We start from the raw sequence: 23,058 nt of genomic DNA, 5'->3' as shown, positions 1-23,058 counted from the left end.
CATGAGGAAGGTAAAGAGCAAATTATGAATAGATTTCTGCTTAATAAAATGTCCAAAGAATTAGACAAGGAACATTAAGCCCCATAAGAAGAAGGAAGAACAATTTGACCTGTTGAAGTCACTGGGAAATAGGCCAGGTTTATCTTTAAGCATCCAGTCTTTTCCTGTTATTGGTAATGATCTCTAATACTTTTACAGCCCTTTGAAATTTACATGGAGCTTTTCTCGTTGGTGGCGTCCTTCTTCTTACGTTCTTCCCTGGCTCCTGTGGGCTTTCATGAGATCTGATCTCAGAAATGCATTTGCTTAACTCATTCCTAATAAGCAGCTTCAAATCCTTTTTGGAAGAAGACAGAGTCAAATAAAAAAAAAATCATTCAAACAAAGGAAAGAATGGATGATAATGTTGAATGTGTGACCTTTCCAGAGGCATTTGTATTTTATCAGAAGATAAGTTAAACAGATGAATCTGTAATTCTATAAGTAAGGCAGCAGGAGAGATTTTTCTGGAGGGAAAGGAAAACATAGCACTTGGAAGTGTCTTATTTTAGATCCCTGAAATAATTTCATATTTAGGGAGTCATTTTGCTTCCTGGCAAGGTACTTCTCTTTCCAGCTCTGCATAGCTGATAGCAAACACTCCTTAGACTGGTTGAATTTAATTTTCAGTCCAGATTTTCAAACCATTCAAAAATATAAAATCTCAGAATTTTAGAGATTTAGGGAATCTTACTGTTACTATGGTGAAACCCCTTATTTTATAGATAAAAAAATTGAGAACAAGAAATTCTAAATCATTCTGATTAGTCAGAGCCGCAAGATCCAAACGCTTTAATAAGAAAACTGAAAATTGGAAGACTAAACATTTAGTTGACCAAGAAAGTCTCTTGAGATATGTTGTTATTTAGACCCACAGGCCGAGCATAGTATAGTTTTGTTGTTGCTCCGTAAAGGTAACAGAACTACGTCTGAGCCGTAGGAGATGTTACTACTCCAATGCCTATCAACTTGTTATTTTCATCTGTACAATCATTACCTTCTGTCCCTAGGTTAATCAGTATTTCATTATTACTTGCATTAATCTTTTTTTTTTTTTTTTCCCCCAAGACAGAGTCTTGCTGTGTCTCCCAGGCTGGAGTGTACTTGTGTGATCTTGGCTTACTGCAACCTCTGCATCCCAGATTCAAGCAATTCTCCTGCCTCAGCCTCCTGAGTCGCTGGGATTTCAGGCACGTGCCACCATGCCCAGCTAATTTTTGTATTCTTAGTAGAGACAGGGTTTAACCCTGTTGGCCAGGTTGGTCTCAAACTCTTGACCTCATGATCTACCTGCCTTGACCTCCCAAAGTTCTGGGACTCCAGGCATGAGCCACTGTGCCCAGACATGCATTAATCTTTTATATTGTAATTATATCATATTTGTGACACTTAATAGATAGCAGAATACTAAAAAAGTCAACTGATGCTTTTTAATAATGGATTCTTCCATCACATCAGCAAATATCTCCTTTCTTACAATACGGTATTGTTGAGCTGCTGGACTTCTTGTTAGCTTTACAGCATTGTAGAGTTTATTTTATTTTATTTTAAGATAGGGTCTTGCTCTGTCACCCAAGCTGGAGTACAGTGGCACAATCGTGGCTCACTGCAGCCTTGACCTCCTGGGCTCAAGTGATCCACTCACCTCAGCCTCCTGAGTAGCTGGGGCTACAGCTCTGCTACCACACTCAGCTAATTTTGCGTGTGTGTGTGTGTGTGTGTGTGTGTGTGTGTGTGTTTTGTAGAGATGTGGTTTTGCCATTGTGCCCAAGCTGGTCTCAAATTCCTGGGCTCCTGTCATCCTCCCAAAGTGCTGGGATTACAGGCGTGAGCCACTGCGTCCGGCCCGTCATAGATGTTTGATGGAAGATCTTGAATGATCATCTTGTCTAGCCACATCATATTTTCAAATGAGACACAGACCCAAAGGGTTATACCCCTGATTTGCAGCAGAGCTGACATGAGAGCCTGATCCCCTTAATCCAAGTCCAGATCTCTGTCTGCCATATCACAAGACACCATTCTATCAGCTCAGAAGCCTCTGGTGGCTCTAGAAAGACATTTATTCCATATGCTTCAAACCTAGGGAATATTGACCAGCATGATTCCTTCAGAATAAATTTCATTCTGGAAAAGGACAGGAGACTTAGCAGTTCTTTTCCCAATCTTCATGAGATCACAGGAAACAATCTTAGATGACATGTTAGTCTCTAAAAATTTGATTTTTCCTTTCAGCTCCCTTTTGTTTTGCTTGGCCTCACGAGGAAGGAAAAAACTTAGCTGAATGATAAAGCTATTAAAATTTTAATCGTCTATTTGTTTAATGTTTTCCTCAGTATTTTCATTTTGTGTTTAACATTCAGAAGCTCATTTTAAGGAGCAAAGGCTACAGGCAAGATTAAGATCAAAGAATTCCTAAGAATACCGACAGAGAAACCAAGATGCTAGTCCTTAGAGTAACTATTCTTTCTGAGAAAAGCTGATGCCTCATGCTGACTGTAGAAGTTTGTAATTTGCCATGAAAATTGAGCACTTAAAATTCAAAGATTTCCTTGGGTGCATCCACCCTGAATCATCTGGAGGAAAATTGAATAAAAACAAAACCAAAACCAAAAAACCAAACCAAACAGTTAATTGTCTGGGTATTTTAGCCACATAATGACAAACATACAGCTATTTGTAAATATCATATGACTGCCTGAATTTTTTACAATCTAGATTTCTAGTCATGGACCCAGTCAAATCTATATTATCATCAAATAACAATTTATTTCTACACGGACTATAATTGAAAATTTAAGCCATAGATTTTCATGATTACTAGCTTAATAAATGAACATAGCTTAGTTGGATATGAAATAGCACAATTCATATAATCAAAAATTAGTTGAAGGGAAAATATCATGTGAAAGAAAGGGCTGAAGCAATCTAGCCGCAACTTTTAATCAGAAGCCAGCATACTGTCAGCATAATGAGATGTATTATATATGTAAATGCTCATTACGATAATCATTTTTAAAATTTCAGTATAATGGCAGGGTCTCTAGAGCATGAAGCCTTGGGCTCTACTGATTACTATTAGGAGGGAATATTCACGCATCACTTTTGGTTTTAGGGATTCACACTCATCTGTCTGGGAGATTTGCAAAGAAATACCTGGTGCCCTGAAAACAGGAGAAAAAAACCTACTAAAGCAGGAGATTGTACCAAATGAGAAAGGTCTGTTTTTATTCACATTTATTCATCGGTCTTCAGGTACTTTACTGCTCATAGCTACTTAACCTTTCATTGCCAGCATCTGGGGCTTTGTTTCCTTTGTTTTTTATTTGCTCACACAAGCAGTAACTACCTTATGTATGTATTATTTGGATGATGAAAATAATTTAATGTAGGTTGGCCCAGACTTGTTGAATGTTATGACCTCAGAGACAAGCCCTGACCAATCAACCCATATATCAGACACCTTTACCTAATCATCATGTTTAATTGTCTTCAAAACAACCACAGTTATCAAAGCTGGTCACCTTAAAAAAACATCCAGTTATATGTTTACAGTCCATTTCCTCCATGAGGTATAAGCACAATAAAATCAGTTTCCTTGGCCATCCCATTTGCTGCTGAATCCCCAGTGTCTAGGACAGAGTATGGCACATGAAAGATACCCAAAAAATATGTGTTAAGTGAATATTTGAGTGTCTAAAGCACATGGCCTTAATTAGATCTGTTTCCTCTAGAACGAACACTAAGTTCAAGGTTACCGTCAAGGGTTACCTGGAAAGAAAGTCCTATAAGCATAAGACAAACAGAGACATTGGAAAAAAGAATAACCAAAAACCAAAACTGAATAAAATAAGCAGACTCAGTGCATGAAAGGATGTAAAAAATAAAATTAGCACCAAATGATTTTACAGGTAAATATTCAAAGGACAGCAAAAAGATTAAAAAGTAGAAATAAATTTGAGGGAAAAAAGTCAGCTATTGGTCCCAGGGTTTTAACTGCAGGATTGGGATGCTTCCTGCAATGATCTTTAAGAGTTAGAATCCTGGACAAGTCAGAAGGACAGAGGATAAGAATTTCTGGCACAATAAATAAGAGTCATTGGAAATAGATGGCCCTGATTCAAATCCAAGTTCTCCCATTTTTCTTCCATGTGATCCGCGGTAAGTCACTTAGTTTCCTCAGCTGTTGGCTTACTCAGTGCAAACTGCTACAACAAAAATACATTAGATTTAGTAATTTATAAACAACAGAAATTTATTTTTCATGGTTCTGGAGGCTGTGAAGTCCAAGATCAAGGTGCCAGCAGATTTGGTTCCTGGCGAGCGCCCACTTTCTGATTCATAGATGGGAACTTCCAGCTGCATCCTCACATGATATAAGGACAATGTCTCTCTGGAGCCTCTTTTATAATAGTATTAATCTCATTCTTGAAGGCAGAGCCCTCATAACCTAATCATCTCCCAAAGGCTCCATCTTTTTATTTATTTATTTATTTTTTTGAGACGGAGGCTCACTGTCTCCCAGGCTGGGGTGCAGTGGCATGATCTAGGCTCTCTGCAAGCTCCGCCTCCTGGGTTCACGCCATTCTCCTGCCTCAGCCTCCCGAGTAACTGGGACTACAGGCGCCCACCACCTTGCCCTGCTAAATTTTTTGTATTTTTAGTAGAGACAGGGTTTCAACGTGTTAGCCAGGATGGGCCCCATCTTTTAATACCATTACCTTGGGGGTTAGATTTCAATATATGAATTTTAACAAGACGCAAACAATCAGACCATAGTAGTTGTAAAGTCTAGATAATTCTGAGATAAGGCCTAAAGGAGATATAAATGTAAGTGTATTTCTCATTGAATGTTCAACACCGTTACCTTTTGTTATGTATTTTTCAATTAATAAACAGAGTGCTGGGTTACGCACGAAGTCAAAGGAGTGGAATTTTGTGTAGAATTTCAGCAGCCACCTACAGGTATGTCTTGTGCCATCTCTTTTCCTCACTATTAAACACTTGAGTTTGTATTAGAACCCTACATCTATAATGGAAAAGAAGAATTAATAAGGGTAAAGAGTTCTACTTATAAGCTCTGTACAGAAAAATATAATTCATCACCAAAGGTTCACCTACATCATGTGCTGTTTTCACCATAATGTCTGGATACTTCATTTTTGACATTTAGCACCTGCAACTGTATCCATTTGCTCCTGGGGCAAATTCTTTCAGTGCAGAGGTCTGTCTTACTCATTATTATGGACTGAATTCTGTCCTCCAAAGATTCATACGTTGAAGACCCAACCCCCAATATGACTATTTGGAAACAGAGCCTCTAAAGAAGTAATTAAAGTTAAATGAGTTCATAAAAGTGGGACCCCAATCCAATAGGAATGGTGTCCTTATAAGAAGAGATACCTGGAGTATGCATGTCCACAGGAAAAAGGTCATGTGAGGACACATAAAGAAGGCAGCTGTCTGTAGGCAAGGAGAGAGGATTGAGGAGAAACCAAGCCTGATAGCATCACGATCTTAGACTTCCAGCCTCCAGAACTATGAGAAATAAATTTCCATTGCTGAAACCACCCAGGCTGTGATACTTTGTTATGGCAGCCCTTCAGACTAACACAATCATCTATGGTGAATATGTTAGACTGACACTCAGAATCCCTTCCAACCTCCTTCCTGCGCCTGGTTCTGTACTGCCAGAGAGCTTACAATGTTCCCTTTCAGATATCTGCACTCCCATGTTTACTGCATGACTATTCACAACAGCCAAGAAATGGAATCAACCTAATTGTCTGTCAGTAGATGAATGAATAAAAAATTTGGTATATGTACACACAACGGAATATTCTTCAGCTATAAAAACGAATGAAATCCTGTCACTTGTGGCAACATGGATGTACCTGGAGGACATAATGTTAAGGGGAATAAGCCAGGCACAGAAAGACAAATACCACACGATTTGATGCAAAGGTGGAATCTAAAAAAAGTTGACCTTGCAGAATTAGAGAGTAGAATAGCGGTTACCAGAGTCCAAGGAGGGCAGGGGCTTAAGAGAATGGGGAAAGTTTACAGATACATAGGAAGAAAGAGTTCTGGATTTCTATTGCATAGTAAGGTGACTATATAGCAAATAACAATGCACTGTATATTTCTTTTTTTAAAATTTTATTTTCATAGGTTTTGGGGGAACAGGTGGTATTTGGTTGCATAAGTAAATTCTTTAGTGGTAATTTGTGAGATTTAGGGGCACCCATCTCCCGAGCAGCATATACTGAACCCGATTTGTAGTCTTTTATCCCTTACCCCCTTTCCACCCTTTCTCCCTGAGTCCATTGTATCATTTTTACACCTTTGCATCCTGACAGCTTAGCTCCCACTTATGAGTGAGAACATACAATGCTTGGTTTTCCATTTTTAGTTACTTCACTTAGAATAGTAGTCTCCAATCCCATACAGGTTGCGGCAAATGCCATTAATTCATTCCTTTTTATGGCTGAGTAGTATTCCATCATACTTTATCCATCATACTTTATCCATCATAGTTTCTTTATCCACTTGTTGATTAATGGGCATTTGCATTGTATATTTCAAAACAGCTAAAAAAGAAGATCTTGAAAGTTATCACCACAAAAAATGATAAAACTTTGAGGTGATGAACGTGCTAGCTACCTGGGTTGTATCACTTTGTTATGCATACATGTAATGAAACATCACACTGTACCCCACAAATATGTATAATTATTATGTGCAAATAATAAATATTAAACATCTATACAATTTAAAAGATTGTTTTCTTCCAGTCTCCAAATATAAATTAAATCTCCCAATTAGATGACCTCATGTAAGATTTCAAAGGTGGAAGAGAGGCAGAGGCCATCTTCAGCTGCTGCAGATGTTGCTGGAACAAGCACAGTTGTGGAGGTGCTGTGTTTTTCTGCAGCAGCATGGCAATGTCCAGTTCCCAGTTCAGAGGGTATTGAGAGAGTTGCGGTGGTTGAGGCAGCCTCTTGATCAGTAGATGGCAGCTAAGGCAGTGTATCCTCAAACTCAGCAGTTCTTGATGGCTGTCTTCTGACTCCTCCTCCCCCCGATCATGGTGAAGATAGCAGCTGCCTTGGAGGGCCACCTTGGCAGTGTGATTCTGAGAGTTATTTTTGGAAAGCAAGTCTAGAACTAGCTCCCAAGACTTTCCAACTATCTTGTGTTTAGTGGTCTGGATCAAATTTCTTTCTGTTTAAGAAAGCTAGGGTGGTTTTTGTTTTTTGTAACTGAGCCCTAACTGATACATTCTTCTTTGTGTCCTTGGCATTAAACAAAATGCCTGGAATATTTAAAAGATGAACAAGTGTTTATTGTTGCTGTTTAAACCAGCAGTTCTCAATCTTTGATGTGTATCAGTATCACCTAGATATTTGTTTTTTCTGGGAACAATTGTATTGGAAGCAAGGCAGAGAAGACTCTACTCATTGGTATATGCACACACAATGGAATATTCTTCAGCTCTAAAAACGAATGAAATCCTGTCACTTGTGGCAACATGGATGTACCTGGAGGACATAATGTTAAGGGGAATAAGCCAGGCACAGGAAGACAAATACCACATGATTTCATGCAAAGATGGAATCTAAAAAAGTTGACAAAGCAAAAGAGATACCAGGGAGCCAGCCACAGTGCCGCTTCTGTAGTCTCAGGCTTGGTTTCAAGTAGGTGAGGGTAAGATTCTCCATGGTAATCCTATCATCTGGCGCAGGACAAGGAGTGACCTCATCTAACAGGGGCTGTTTTATTTTGTATTGAACACTTGATCAGCAGCATCTGATTATATGACATCTCTCTGCTATACTGAGTATCACCTAGATATTGACACTGTATCCACTTAGAAATCTAATAGAGTCCAAAGTCTCAAGCTCATTGAAATAGACTAGGCCCCTAGTCTTCATATTTTTATCAAGTTCTCTAGATGATTCTAATACTCACTAAAGTTTGAGAAGCACTGGTTTAAACATTCACTGAGGCCTACCAAGGACCAGGCATGCTTCTAAGCACTTGACTCTCAGTGTTTTATTTAATTCTGATAATAACCTTATAAGGCAGGAAGCATTATTATCCACGTCTTATATAAGAGAAAACTGAGGTGTAAAGAGCCTTAGAAAAATACCCAGGATCACATAACTGGTAAGATCTTGGGTCTCTGCCTCTGTCTGTTTTGCATTTCTATAAAAGAATAGCTGAGACTGGGTAATTTATTAAAAAAAAAAAAAAAAAAAAAGATTAGACCAGGCGCAGTGGCTCACACCTATAATCCCAGCACTTTGGGAGGCCAAGGCGGGTGGATCACCTGAAGTCAGGAGTTCGAGACCAGCCTGGCCAACATGGTGAAACTCTGTTCTCTACAAAAATACAAAAATTAGCTGGGCATGATGGTGGGTTCCTGTAATCCCAGCTACTTAGGAGGCTGAGTGGGGAGAATCACGTGAACCTGGGAGGCAGAGGCTGTAGTGAGCCGAGATCACACCATTGCACTCCAGCCTGGGCGACATAATGAAACTCCACCTAAAAAAAATAAAAAATAAAAAAATAAAAAAGTTTTATTTGACTCACAATTTTGATGGCTAGAAAGTCCAAGATTGGGCATCTGCCTTTGGTGAAGACCTCATGAAGGGGAGCTGGTGTGTGCAGAGATCACATGGCAACAGAGGAAGCAACAACCAACTTTCATGAGAACCAATGAAGAGAGAACTCACTCACCCCCAAGGGAGGGTATTAATCTCCTCATGAAGGATCAGAGCCAAGACCCAGACACCTCCCCATTTAGGCTCCACCTCTAACACTGGGGATCAAATTTCAACATGAGGTTTGGAGGGGATAAGCATCTATATCCTAGTAGCATCTAACCTGTGTCTACCTGTCCATAAGCTCCAAGCTCATGATCACTATACCCTTCTGCTTGAATCATCTCCACTCTTTGCAGAGCCTAGAAATGTATCCCGTTTACGTCTAAATCAGATTCCTCCAAATAATTTTTTTAAACATAACAATATCCCAGTCTCTCTGACAAGGTCATTTAGTTACTAAAGAAAAAAGTTGGACTTATAACTGTCCTTCCAAGGAAATAATAGTCTCTTGGATAAATGCAAAGGTACTTCAAAGTCTAATAAGACCTATTTAAATCAAGAAATAGCTTGAAGAAATAATTGCTCTCCGATACAAAACTAACAGTTCTCTGAATTTTATTATTATCTTTGAAGTGAGAAATAGCAAAACTGACCCTTATGTCTATCCATTTATTAGAGAAAATATTATATTTTTTCAAAAAGAATAGCTCAAAATAGTATTATCAAGCTGCAAAGTCCCACATTCTTTTCTCCTTATTAATCATGTTTCTGACATTTTTAAGATTGCATCTCTAAGATGTAATGAAATCTTATTATTCTTCTAATATCTAGAAATTAATAATGTAGAGGAAGATATTGGATGTCCAGAGGAAGTTTTTACAGAGATATGCAGAATGCGCAATGGAAAAAGGGAAATACTCTCCTTTTTTATACTTTATAAGCTTTTCAGTCAATAGAAGTTACCGAATTTAAATACTGTCATTGTTAGAAAGGAGGAGTTCTGAAAACTTCGGAATTGTCAATCTGATCGCCACTTGGGCTTATTGGAGAAAAGCAAAACCTGAACATTTGTGAGGCAAAAATTACTCGATTTGTCCCAGAGAAGAAATGTGAACAAGTGGCATTCAAATCCCAGCTGTTATTCTGGACTTTATTGTGACTTTTGACAAGTTATCTACCTTTCAGGTGTCCATTTTCTAGTCTGTAAAAATCAGAGAAAATAACCACTACCTTGTGAGGTGTTACAAGTGTTAAATGAGATACATTAGTTTCTTTCTGTGGGTGTGTGCAGGGAAGGGGGGGGTGGGGTGTGGGGAAGGGGAAGAAATTAAGAAAAGAAAAGAAAAGACACAGTAACAAGTCATCCACACCAAGATAGTAGAAAATCAGCAAACTGTCAGAAAATTTGGCTTTGAACTTGGAACTCTGCCTCCATCTTGTTGTATGACAAAGCAATTCTCTTAATTTTACCCTTGGAAAGAACACATTTCACTCTTGTCAAAAGGAGATGAAATTTTTGACTTCCCAGTTTGTTCTAATTTTGATGGTTCTTGTTTCGGGAACGTAAAAATAATTCTTAAAATTTATTAAAAATGTTACATCTTTACTCACCCTGAAAACCAAAAAATGTACTTTTTAAGCATCCACATTTCCTGTCCTCTTTCTTTATTTGTATTGTCAAGTGAAGTTGTTCCAGCGAATGAGTCAGTTGAGATGGAAACATTTATTTATCTGATGTAATGTGTCAGTGGTGTGCTTTTAAAGTGTTTCTAGTATGCTTTGACAGTAAGTAACGTCATTAAAAAATGCTCTGACAAAAATGCCAGTGGTAAATCACCGCTGCCCTTCCCCTTCTCCCCAGGCGCTGCAGTTTCATTTTGCCACCTTTCCTTTTCCTTAACAAAAGTGCTATCTGACATATATTTTATGTGTAGTTCCGTGAACTAAACTTCATTTTGTTTGGAGAATCTGGAAAGAATCTCACACTTTGTTTGAGGCTCTACACAACAAACCACTGGATTGAAATTCCTGCGGGGGGCATTCTGGAAGGGACTTTGGACCCTGCTCAAGAAGTCAGTCCCCAAGAGTGGAGTCCAATTCAGCAGAGAAGTCACAGACAGAAGAACAACACAGCAGGGCAGAGAGCCACAGAGCCCCATCAAACCGAAAATCAACATGGAAGTGTTGTAGAGAGAGTCCAGATGTCAGGGAGATGAAGAGAGGGGCCACAGTAAAATAAGACTCTGGGATGAAGGTATGACCAGGACGAGGGCCAGGTATGACCAGGTAGAGGGCTATGTCGTGAACCTGTTGTATCTGTTGGGATGGTTAATATTGTGTGTGAACTTGGCTAGGCTATGGCGCCCAGTTGTTTGGTCAAACAGTAATCTAGGTGTTGCTATAAAGGTATTTTTGTAGATGTGAAAAACATTTACAGTCAGTTGACTTCAAGTGAAACAAATGACCCTCCATAATGTGGGTGGGCCTCATCCAATCAGTCAAGGGCCTTAACAGCAAAAACTGAGATTTTCTAGAGAAGAAGGAATTCTTCCTCAAAGCTGGAACATAGAAATTCTGCCTGAGTTTTCAGCCTGCTGGTCTGTCCTGTGGATTTCAGATTCAAGATGGCAATATCAACTTTTTTTTTACTGAACATTCAGCTTGCTGGTCTGCTCTGTAGACTTTGGACTTGCTAGCCTCCCCAGTCACATAAGCCAAATCCTTAAAATTTCTCTCCTCTCTCTTCTCTCTCTCTCGTTCTCCCTCCCTCCCTCCCTCCCTCTCTCTCTCTCTCTCTGTGTGGGGGTGTGTGTGTGTGTGTGTGTGTGTGTGTGTGTGTGTGTGCGCACGCGCGCATTCTATTTGTTCGACTCATCTTGGGAATTTTGAGTGATACACCTCTCTTGTCATTTTTCGTTTCCAGGGCAAGGCTTGGAAGACTTTGCTGGTCTGGAAAGTCATGCTTAAAGTTGCAAGAACCCAGCCAAACAGTCCCCTCCTGGGGAAAATTGGAAACGGGTTTTCTTTTCTTCAACCAGCACATCTTCAATACTTGTTACCTTCCAGGCAACATATTAGGCACTAGACAGGTTGGGTTCCCCCAGAAGCAGATGATAAAATAAGAATTTGAGCACAAAGAGTATATTAGGTAGGGGTAATTCTAGGAAACACTGGTAGGGGAGTGGGGAAGTGAGACAGGGAAGGGAAGGAAGACACAACAGGGCATGTTAACAAGAAGGGTATGGCTGTGGGCCACTGGATTCAGTGTCACTAGGACTTGTGAGAGACTGCATGGGAGCCTACAGCTGTATGCCTGGAGTATACTGAAAACCAAGGATGAAAATGGTGCATTCATTTTCCGGATGTTGCATTGTTAAAACCTTTTTATACTATAATAACCACAGGCATATTTTGAAATACATACATAGTCTCATAAATGTTTTAGATAAAGCATGAGAATACAAGGAAATTTTGAGATGGGAACTATTGTCTTAGTGCAGTCTTTGTCTTTTTTCTTCTCTCTTCTGCTTTGTGTCAAACGCTTAATTCAGTGTCCTGTTTAAAAGGATTCTCCTTGCTAAGACATCCCCTTTGTTCCAGGGTCCATGGTCTTGCTCTGTCCACTACGTGGAGTTTGTTTTAGGATTAAGTCTTGGTAACACACTTTTGGTCCCTGCCCTATTCCCCTTTCTTGTTCACGGCATCTATAGTGGGCCTGTCAGTTATGCAGTAGAGCTCCTTGCTGTGCCTGCGTGTTGGCTCTGCTCCCAAATTACTGGGCCTCTTACATTTCCAGGCCTATAACTTGATCCTGATTCCCATCTGTGTCCATATGGACAACTTGCTAACTTCCACAGTGGATGGAGACAGGTCCAACTGCAATCTTCAATTTGATCTCAAGGACCAATATTGCAGCCGTCCTATTCTTATTACATATGCTTGTCTTGTACATATTGCTAGGCCTTCAAGAAAACTGGAAGAACAAAAAAGATAAAAAAAAGATGGCAAAAGGCAGGTGGCAATGGAGGAAAGCCCAAAATAAGACAGAACCATGAAAAAGAAAACATTCTGGCACAGAAATGTGAGAGAGAGAGAGAGAGAGAAAGCGAGCGAAAGAGCGCATGTGCACTTATGTATGTGTTAGGTGTAGTTTGGAGGAGCTGAGAAGAGAGTAGTGATCAGAGAATTGAGGAGAAAATAGGCCAAGTGAATCCTGCTCTACTGTTAGCTGAAACCTAGAGGAAGTGCCTAGAGAAACTAGAACATCACTTTTTATCAGTAATCCTCTGTTGCCCCAAGTTGTACAGATTGTATTAGAGAATAGACTATTTCTGATGTTCATTTCTTTTGTACAACTCAACAGAGGGTATAATCTCAAATTCCAGTAGAGTGGCTTACAGATATAGGGAGGCCTTAGTTGAAAGCAATTTATGAGCAAGCTGTTTTCTTCATAAGTCATCAATTTTTGTCTTTTTTTACAATGACATTTGCAAATGTTCTGCTCCTGTCATGTAATCTGCTACTCACAGGCCTTATTTTGCAATGGGTCAACCTTATTTATGTTTACCTTTTAAAATGTCACCATGATACTAAGCAAATGCCACCTAAATAAGTACTATAATTTAGATTCTCAGTCTAAACCACACACAACCAACTCTGTGAATGGTAAGTAATCTGGATATTGTCTAACTCTTGAGCAGTCTCTCTGTGGCCCAAATATCATTCACAGGGGTTCATATCCCAGCACCACTCCCACATGGAAGTCATTTTGGACATCATGGCAGAAGCAACCAGACATTCTTCTACTCCTTCATCTCGCTTTCAGGATTGAGGATGAAACACCAGATCAACTCTTGCCCGACTCTCTTGTAACTAGGGGTGATCATGTGACAAATCTTCAGGCAGTAAGATATATGGGGAAGTCTTCCTGGGAGCTTCTTGGAAAAATAGTCTTTACTCAAACAGAAATGTATACATAGTCATTGAGAACTTTTAAAATTTTTCTCCCTTCTTTCCTGCCTTTCTTTTATTTTTAATTTTACTTTAAGCTCCAGGATACCTGTGCAGAATGTGCACGTTTGTTACATAGGTGTACATGTGCCATGGTGGTTTGCTGCACCTATCAACCCATCATCTAGGTTTTAAGCCCTGCATGCATTAGGTATTTGTCCTAATGCTCTCCCTTCCCTAACCCCCACCCCACAACAGGCCCCAATGTGTGTTGTTCCCCTTGCTGTGTCCATGTGTTCTCATTGTTCAACTCCCGCTTATGAGTAAGAACTTGCGGTGTTTGGTTTTCTGTTCCTGTGTTAGTTTGCTGAGAATGATGGCTTCCAAATTCATCTTCTTTCCTGCCTTTCAAGACAGAGGTAGGACAGATACTTGAAACTACAGCAGCTATCTGGAGACTGTGGCCATAAGCCAGGGAGGGAAAGTCAATACGCTAAGGGTGGTAAAATGGAAAAGATGGAAAATGCTTAGAAACTTGACATTTGTGAGACACTGAACCAACCTTGGGACTCTCCTCCAGACTTGTTGGTAATAATAGAGATCTTATTATTTAAACCACAATTAGGTTTTCTCCTGTAAGTTTTCCCTTTTGCATAGGGTCAACACGGTCCCTGAGATTACTCATAGAGCCAGTAGCCCAGTCCTCTCCATTGACATAAAATTGTCTGGGACCACAGGAATGGAAGATGGTAAAGTGGAGGAGGATAGCATAGTCTGATGCTCAGTCTAGACTCAGAAACGAGGTATGACTGCCTTTGTAATGAGAGGTGGCAATCAGAAGCAGAAGTGGCTTTTTTCCCCCCCCCCCATGAAGGTCTTTGTGAACCTTGGGGTTTAAACATCTTTGGTGCTTTGTTAGCACCCAGAAAACCACCCTGGACAGTGGCTTGAGGGCATCAGACATCACCAAGGCATGCAGAGCAGAAGATCATGAGCCAATTTCTTTTTAAGCACACATGTATTACTTCCTGAGGACTCCTGGAAGTAATGTGAAGAGACTCTGAAGAGGGGCCTGGGGTCCTGTGCCAGCACATGGGGCTAACTATCCAGTGACAGGTAATTGACATCAATATGACCTCATTTGTTCCCAGAGACAGTGAGGCCTGTGACATGTGTGATGCACACAACATGCATCATGATTTTTATTTATTCGAAGTTCCTGACAACATACAGTTGAATGTATTCTGCAGACATGGCATGTTAAAAGCAGTCTCTTTCTAAAACAACAGTGGAAAGTATTTTTCACTGTAGATGGTACAGTTTATACAAGCCACTCTCGTGTGAATACAGTAAATATATGTTTCAGTATACCCTTGAGGGTTGTTTCAATTTTGAGTTAGGCTGGCAGGTTGTTTTCGACATGTTCCACAACCTTGTCATGTGATACCACTAGTTAGTGGTTTTCAAATGCATCGTCTGCCCTTCCCCAGTAAAATCTGACACAGCATTATATGAAGAATAGGTCAAACCAAGCAGGTATGAGAAAGGCAGGGTTGGGACCAGAGCCCTACACATGTTGACTCAGAAGTACCTCTGTCCTAAATTTGAGAGAATTTTGATATTTCCCTCTGCATCTATTTTAGTTTTGTCTCTGTTTATATAGTTTTAAGTACTCAGATAAAATTGCACCCCCTCTTGCTATTCATCTGTTAGTCACTCTGAAATGTCAAAAATAGAGGGTTTTCCCATTCTCTGCCCACCTTGGGTACAGTAAGGATTTTCTTTATTTATTATTATTTTTTTTAAACTTTTTTTTAGTTTTATTTTTTTCTTTTTGAGACGGAGTCTCGCTCTGTCGCCCAGGCTGGAGTGCAGTGGCCAGATCTCAGCTCACTGCAAGCTCCGCCTCCAGGGTTGACGCCATTCTCCTGCCTCAGCCTCCCGAGTAGCTGGGACTACAGGCGCCCGCCACCTCGCCCGGCTAGTTTTTTTGTATTTTTTAGTAGAGACGGGGTTTCACCGTGTTAGCCAGGATGGATTTTCTTTTTTAAAAAATTTATTTATTATACTTCAAGTTCTGGGATACATGTGCAGAACATGGTAGGTTTGTTATATAGGTATACATGTACCATGGTGGTTTGCTGCACCCATCAACCTGTCATCTAGGTTTTAAGCCCTGCATGCATTAGGTATTTGTCCTAATCCTCTCCCTCCCCTTGCCCCCGCACCCCCAACAGGCCCTGGTGTGTGATATTCCCTTCCCTGTGTCCATGTGTTCTCATGGTTCGACTCCCACTTATGAGTGAGAACATGCGGTGTTTGGTTTTCTGTTCCTGTGTTAGTTTGCTGAGAATGATATGATAGTTTCCAGCTTCATCCATGTCCCTGCAAAGGCCATGAACTCATTCTTTTTTATGGCTGCATAGTATTTCACGGTGTATATGTGCCACCAGATTTTCAAGGCCAAGTTCTGCCTTGTGGGATGGAGATGGTAATCTGTACCTTCAGTTTCTTGTGAGACAATGACTTTAAAGTAATAAAATTTCCAGACACACAGGCGGGAGATTGAAGTAGTCTATCTACCACTATAACTCTTTGTATAGCAGTCACATCATTCCTTTGGGACTGAAATTCCTTGCGAGAAAGAACCATTTCTTACTCATCTTTGTATTCCTTGCCATTTCTTGCCTAGAGCAGGTGTTCTGAAAAGTTTTGCTAAATCGAATTGGAAATAGAGAACAGAGGGCATTCTGTAATTAAATTATACTCTGACACATCTGCTTCTATATGTAAAAAACAATTTAAAAATATTAGGATTAAGGGTTTTTTTTTTTTTTTTTTGCTTGGACATGCTTTCAAAATAAAATCCAAACTTTGTAATTGTTGTTTTACGCTTGTAATTGTTCTTTTCTTTAACAAAATTATTTAAGTCTCCATCTGTGCAAGGAATTGTTCTAGGCACTTTCACATATGTTGCTATGTTTATTTAGTTACTTTCCATTCCCTTGTCAATAGTACTGGGCATTAGTTTTATTTAATTATCACTGTTTCAATATTTAATTTATTAATATATATTAAGAGTCTAATACTTGTAACATTTGTTCCTCATACTATCTCCTTAGTTGGGTATTTTATACTCTTGATACAGAGAAGACAATGAAACTCTGACGGGGAAAGAGACTCATGCAATCCCAGGGTACATACTAGGAAGGAAGCCAGAATGTTTTATGACTCTAGGCACTATTTATGCCTTTTCTTCTGCTCTTCAGCTTCATCTTTCCCTTCAATGCTCTACTAATCTTTTCAGTTGAAGCATCTTTATCTCTTTGGCAACTAATCACTCCACTTCTTTCAATCTCAAAGGAACTGTTATGGTAGCGCTCTCTCTCCTCTCTCTGTCTCTCTCTCTCTCTGTTCAAAGTGAGATTTGTGGTGGGAATTCATGGATGGGTGGAGTGTTGAGACGGAAGGACTATAAAGAGTTGACAATATCTACTTATCTGCAGCTTTGAGAAATTCTGAGTTGTGAGAGAATGCTTTATAGAGAAACTGCATTTTAGAGAGTCTGTTATTAATTGCCTTTAAGTGCTTTGTTTCTTTCCTGCCTGCCATTTTCTAAACTTGGTTTGATAAACCAACTTTACCAAGCGAGTTATTTAGAATTTGTACTTATCATCCCAGTATTCTGGATGGTGGTGTTATAAATGTCAGAGTGTTGCGCATAGAGGCTCGGGTCCAGTCGCTTTTAATTCGTATTATTTCCTGCTTTAGTCCTTTGCTATTCAGAATGCAGTCTTTGGACCATCGGTATCACAATCTGATGGGACTTGTCAGAAATGCAGTTTTCCGGTTCTCACCAGAGACCTATTGAATTAGAACCTGCATTTGATTGAACGAGATCTCTTTTGTTTCTAGTTAGTCTAGAGTAGCTTTTGCAGCAATCTCAGTCTGTTTTCTTAAAATCCTACTTTTGCTTTGCTTACAATATGCATATACACATTTGAACTTAATTTTGATTATTTTTGTGAGGTTATTCTAATGTGTGTATTATTCACTAGGGCTTTTTTCGGGGGAGGGGAGGTGCAGTTGGCCTTTGGGGATGTCATTCAATAATTTAAATCAGTTACTTTTAGTTCTGCTAAAAATCTTTGTGCATTTCCTTGAAGGCAAGAACCATATTTTATTAAACCTTTGTGCCCACACAGTCCCTTTTATGTAAACGTTCTATAAGTTGAAAGCTGAATGAATTATGAAAAATGCTTGAATAAATGAATATATGGAAGAGGATGAATCTAGATGGTAAGACTGGGACAATGTCTTATTCATCCTTGAATTCCTAATGCTTTGCAGAAAACCTACCAAGAATGCCTGTTGGTTAATTTGTAGCTGTTAGACGAGACTAGATTGTCTACTTATTCCTGGTGTAAGACTCTAGAGAATAGAAACGAGAGAAAATGAAGTAAAATGGAGTGCTATGTACAGTGCTAGGCACCTTCAGGATTTTTACCTCAGCAAATCACAACATCCTGCAAACTGGGTGTTATTTTACAGAGGCGGAAACTGTAACACGTTCACGCAGCTCGTGTCAGAGCCTAACAATTCTTGGTTGTAATTCGCAGTATCATTGCGTGCCACAGTCCTGTTTGTGCAGAAATTGAGAGGTGGAAGAAAATGATCCTTTATATAGTAAAATGCACAATTCTCCGTGTCCCCCTTGTGCATCAGAGGCGCTGTGGCTCCGAAGGAATGAGCTTTCCTGCCTTTCAACATAGACAAAATAGACAAGGCAGGAACAATGGTGTGAAAAGCGTCCTCCCCGCCCCGGTCTTTTTCCGCAGGCGGAACGCAGATGCTGGGGCCTTCAGGCGCTGAGGGGACCAGAGAGGGACGGACACACGGCTCGTCAGTTGCCTGGTAACGCCCGCTGGAGGAGTCCCAGTGTGATAAGGTCCCGGAGAAGTGTCGCTGGCCCTGAGTGGGACCCGGTAGCCCGTTCGCTCCGCGCCGGCGGCCTGTCCCCGCGGCTTGGCGGGCTAGGGCAGGGGAAATGTTGCAGGAGGAGTCGGACCTCTCTCTCATTATTGCCCAGATAGTCCAAAAGCTCAAGGGCTCCAATTTGTACTCTCAGCTGGAACGGCAGGCCTGGGTAAGTGAGGCCGAGTGGGAAGGGATGGAGACGGGCGGGGCCGCAGCGGTGTCTCTTCTTCACCCTCCTCACCCAAGCCAGAGCTCGCCTCTGACCTCTCCAGCTCCGCTCTGGTGCTCAAAAAACAAACAGACAAAAAAACAAAAACAAAACAAAACAAACAAAAAAACCCCCACCTCCCTGTCTGGTGCAAGCTCTGCTGCCTCAGCCCCAGGCATAGTTAATAGATTTATAAAGGAGGGTGGGGCGCATCACACCTTTTTTCAGACCAGAGAAGCGCTTGGTTTACCAACTCATTTATCTATTCTTGCAGTCATTTACAGGGTCTATTTTTTTTAAGCTGCTGGACTCACTGAAGGTAGCTTGGACCACGCCTTCCCTCACTTTTTTCCGTCCTGTGGGGGGACTTGGGTCCCCAGGTACCTTTCTGCTTTGTGGTCAATATATCACTTTCTTGCACTTTACCCTCCCTGCAATGATTCCTCGTCTATCCGTCCACCACCTAGCATTTTTTTGGATATTTTATAACATGCTAGGCACTGAGGATGCACAGATTGATCGAGATCTTTACCTTTTTTGTGACTCACATGAGTGAAATCATACAGTTTGTACATTTTGTGCCTGCTTTCTGGCATTTAACACAATGCTTTTGAGATTCATCCATTTTGTTGGTATTTCAGTAGTTCTGTTCCTTTTTATTGCTGAGTAATATTTCAGTGAATGTACAATGGTTTGTTTATCCATTATTGTGTGAAGGGCATTTGGACTGCGTTCTGTTTTTAGAGATTATAAGTGAAGCTGCTATATACATTCTAGTATACGGTTTTGCTTGGATATTTGTTTCTTTTTTTCTTGGATAAATACCTAGGGTTGGAATTGCTGAGTTGTATGGTAAGTGTAATGTTTAATTCTATGAGAAACGGTCACACTTTTCCAAAGTGGCTGTATCATTTTCCATTCCCACTAGCAGTTCTGAGAGTTCCAGTTGTTTTGCATCCTTGATAGCACTTGATGTTGCCAGTCTTTTATTTATTTTTATTAATTAATTATACTTCTCTAGTAGAAGTGTAATAGTATCTTATTGTAGCTTTTATTGCATTTCCCTAATGACTAATTATGTTAAGCATTTTCTCATGTGCTTATGTATTTTTTGGTGAGGTACTCTGTTCAAATCTTCTTCCCATTAAAAAAAAATCATATTGTTTGTCTTCTTATTGTTGAGTTGTAAGGATTCTTTCTTTATGATATAAGTCTTTATTAGATATGCGTCTTGCAAATATTTCCTCCCAGTCTGTCGTTATTATTTTCTTTTTTTGGAGATGGAGTCTCCCTCTGCACCCAGGCTGGAGTGGTATTTCTTGGCTCACTGCAACCTCTGCCTCCTGAATAGCTGGGGTTACAGGCATCCACCACCACGCCCAGCTAATTTTTTGTATTTTCAGTAGAGACGGGGTGTCACCATATTGGCCAGGCTGGTCTCGAACTCCTGATCTTAAGTGATCTGCCTGACTCTGGCTCCCAAAGTGCTGGGATTACAGACATGAGCCACCGCACCCTGCCCAGTCTGTGGATTATCTTTTCATTTTCTTAACTGGGTCTTTGAAAGGGAAAAACGCTTAATTTTGGTGACATAAATTTTTATCAATTGTTTTATGATTTGTGTTTTTTGTTCCCTACCTAAGTGTTTGCCTAACTCAAGGTCTTAAAAAAGTTTCTACTATGTTTGTTTGTTCTAGAAGTTTTATAGTTTTAGCTTCTACATTTAGGTCTGTGATTCATTTTGAGTTAGTTATTGTATATGGTGCAAGGTAAGCCTTTTTTTTTTTTTTTTTTTTTTTTGCATGTGGATATCCAGTATTTCCATTACTGATTTGTTGAAAAACCTATCCTAAGCATACACAGGTAGAAAGTGCTGGAGTCAGAATTGCACAGTGAGGAGTAGTACCTCAATCAATTAGGGCAAATCAACTGAAACTAGAGGACCAATTAATGAATTGCTTGGGAGGGAGGGATCAAGGCTATCAGGGAGATCTTTCTGGGAAGATTATTGTTTAAAGTTGTGAAGGAGCAGGGCAGGAACAGGACCGGAGGTAGAGGAGAACATTGCCTACAGCCCTTGTCCTGCACCCAGAGGCTAAAGGGGTGGCGATCAATTTGGAGGGATTAGAGCAGTGCTTGTGGGGTACAGAGGAGGAATGAAGACTGAAGAGTTAAGTGGTTGTTATCCAAAAGGGACAGGTCTGCTAATTTCCTTGGCACCTTTGTCGAAAATCAATTACACACACACACACACACACACACACACACACAGACACACACACAATTTCTGGCTCTCTATTTTGTTCCATTGATCTATTTGTTCATCATACAATACCACACTATCTTGCTTTTTGTAACTTTATAGTAAGCTTTGAGATCAAAGTCCTCCAAATTTGTTCCTTTTTTTCCCAAAATTATTTTGGCTATTCTAGGTCCTTTGCTTTGCTATATAAATTTTAGAATCTGCTTACAAATTACTACAAAAATTGTTGAAAATTGGATTGGGATTATGTTGAATCTGTAGATCAATTTGGGGAGAATCGAGATTTTAGCAATATTAAATTTCCTGGCCCATGGACATGGTTTGTCTTTTCATTTATTAATATTGTTTTTATTTTCTCTTGTCAGTGTTTTGTAGTTTCAGCACAGAAATATTGTACACTCTTTGTTAAGATTTTTCCCTTAAGTATTTCATGGTTTTTGCTGCTATTATAAATGGCGACTTAAGTTTTAATTGTTTATTATTAACATACAGAAATGCAATTGATATTGATCTATTTACTATGTATCCTGAGAACTTGCTAAACTTATGTATTGGTTATAGTACGTTTTCTTAGATTACTTAAAATTTTCCAGGTACATGTATCATAATGAACTAAAGACAGTTTTACTTTTTCCTTTCCAATCTGTGTGCCTTTTATTTCTTTTTCTTGACTTATTGTACTGGATAATGCCTCCAGTGCAATGTTTTGTAGATGCTTTTTATTTTTCAGGTTGAGGAAGCTCTATTCTATCCCTAGTTTTCTGAGGGTTTTATCATGAATGGATGTTGAACTTTGTTAAATACTTTTTTTATATCTGTCGATATGTCCATATTATTTTTCCTGCTCATGTTGATAGGATGAGTAATACTGATTGGTTTTGAATGTTGCACCAATTTTGCATTCCTGAGATAAATTCCACTTGGTTATGATGCATTATCCTTTTTATATATTTCTTGACTCAATTTGCTAACATTTTGCTGAAATTTTGTAACTGTATTTATGAAAGATACTGGTTTGTGGCTGGGCACGGTGGCTCATGCCTGTAATCCCAGCACTTTGGGAGGCCAAGGTGGGCAGATGCTTGAGCTCATGAGTTTGAGACCAGCCTGGGCAACATGGCAAAACCCTATCTCTAAAAAAAATACAAAAATTAGCCGGTGTGGCAATGCACACCTGTAGTCCCAGCTACTTGAGAGGTTGAGTTGGGAGGATGGCCTGAACCTGGGTGGCAGAGGTTGCAGTGAGCAGATTGCACCACTGCACTCCAGCCTGGGTGATAGAGCCAGACCTTGTCTCCAAAAAAAAAAAAAAAAAAAAAAAAGATATTTCTTTGTAGGGTTTTTTTTTTTTTTCTTGTAACACTTTGTCTGCTTGTCTGCTTTCGATATCAGGTAATGATGATCTTATAAAATGAGTTGGGAAGTGTTCCTTATTTTCTGGAAGAATTTATGTAGAATTAATATTATTTTCTCTTTAAATATGTGGTAGAGTTCCCAGCAAAGTCACTGGTGCCTAGAGTTTTCTTTATGGACACATTTTTAATTAAAAAAATTCAATTAAAAATATATGCAGGCCATTCAGGTTATCTATTTCTTCTTCTGTAAGCTTTTGTAGTTTTTATGTTTCAAGAAGTTGCTGCACTTAATCTATTTTAACAAATTTACTGGTATAAAATTGTCTATGTGATCCCCTTATAGTCCTTTTAGTGTCTGTAGGATTTGTAGTGATAACCCCTCTTTCATTCCTTATATTGTAATGTGTGTTCTTTTTTTTTTTTTTTGAGATGGAATCTCGCTCTGTCGCCCAGGGTGGAGTGCAGTAGTGTGAGATTGGCTCACTGCAAGCTCCAGCTCCTGGGTTCACACTATTCTCCTGCCTGAGCCTCCTGAGTAGGTGGGACTACAGGCACCTGCCACCATGCCCAGCTAATTTTTTGTATTTTTAATAGAGACGGGGTTTCACCATGTTAGCCAGGATGGTCTCGATCTCCTGACCTCCTTGATCTGCCCGC

At 39.7% G+C, this 23,058-nt stretch overlaps 1 protein-coding gene across 3 annotated transcripts in view; it reads left to right on the top strand.

The window, feature by feature from the left end:
- The first annotated feature begins 18,526 nt into the window (after positions 1-18,526).
- Positions 18,527-23,058, top strand: part of TBC1D19 (TBC1 domain family member 19) — a 156,856-nt gene continuing 152,324 nt past the window's right edge. Inside the window, exon 1 of one of the 3 annotated variants that reach the window (XR_007725721.1) lies at positions 18,527-18,744. Coding sequence is in view for 1 of the 3 variants with exons in the window: in XM_050790699.1 (XP_050646656.1) it covers positions 18,646-18,744 (99 nt within the window). In the remaining 2 variants the exon portion in view is untranslated. The remainder of the gene's footprint in view (positions 18,745-23,058) is intronic. The other 2 variants (XM_050790699.1, XM_050790700.1) reach the window with 2 other exon arrangements.

The sequence above is a fragment of the Macaca thibetana genome, chromosome 5 (assembly GCF_024542745.1).
Source record: "Macaca thibetana thibetana isolate TM-01 chromosome 5, ASM2454274v1, whole genome shotgun sequence".
NCBI lineage: Eukaryota > Metazoa > Chordata > Mammalia > Primates > Cercopithecidae > Macaca > Macaca thibetana.
Note: the sequence above shows the minus strand (reverse complement) of the source record. Positions and strands in the feature narration are given on the sequence as shown.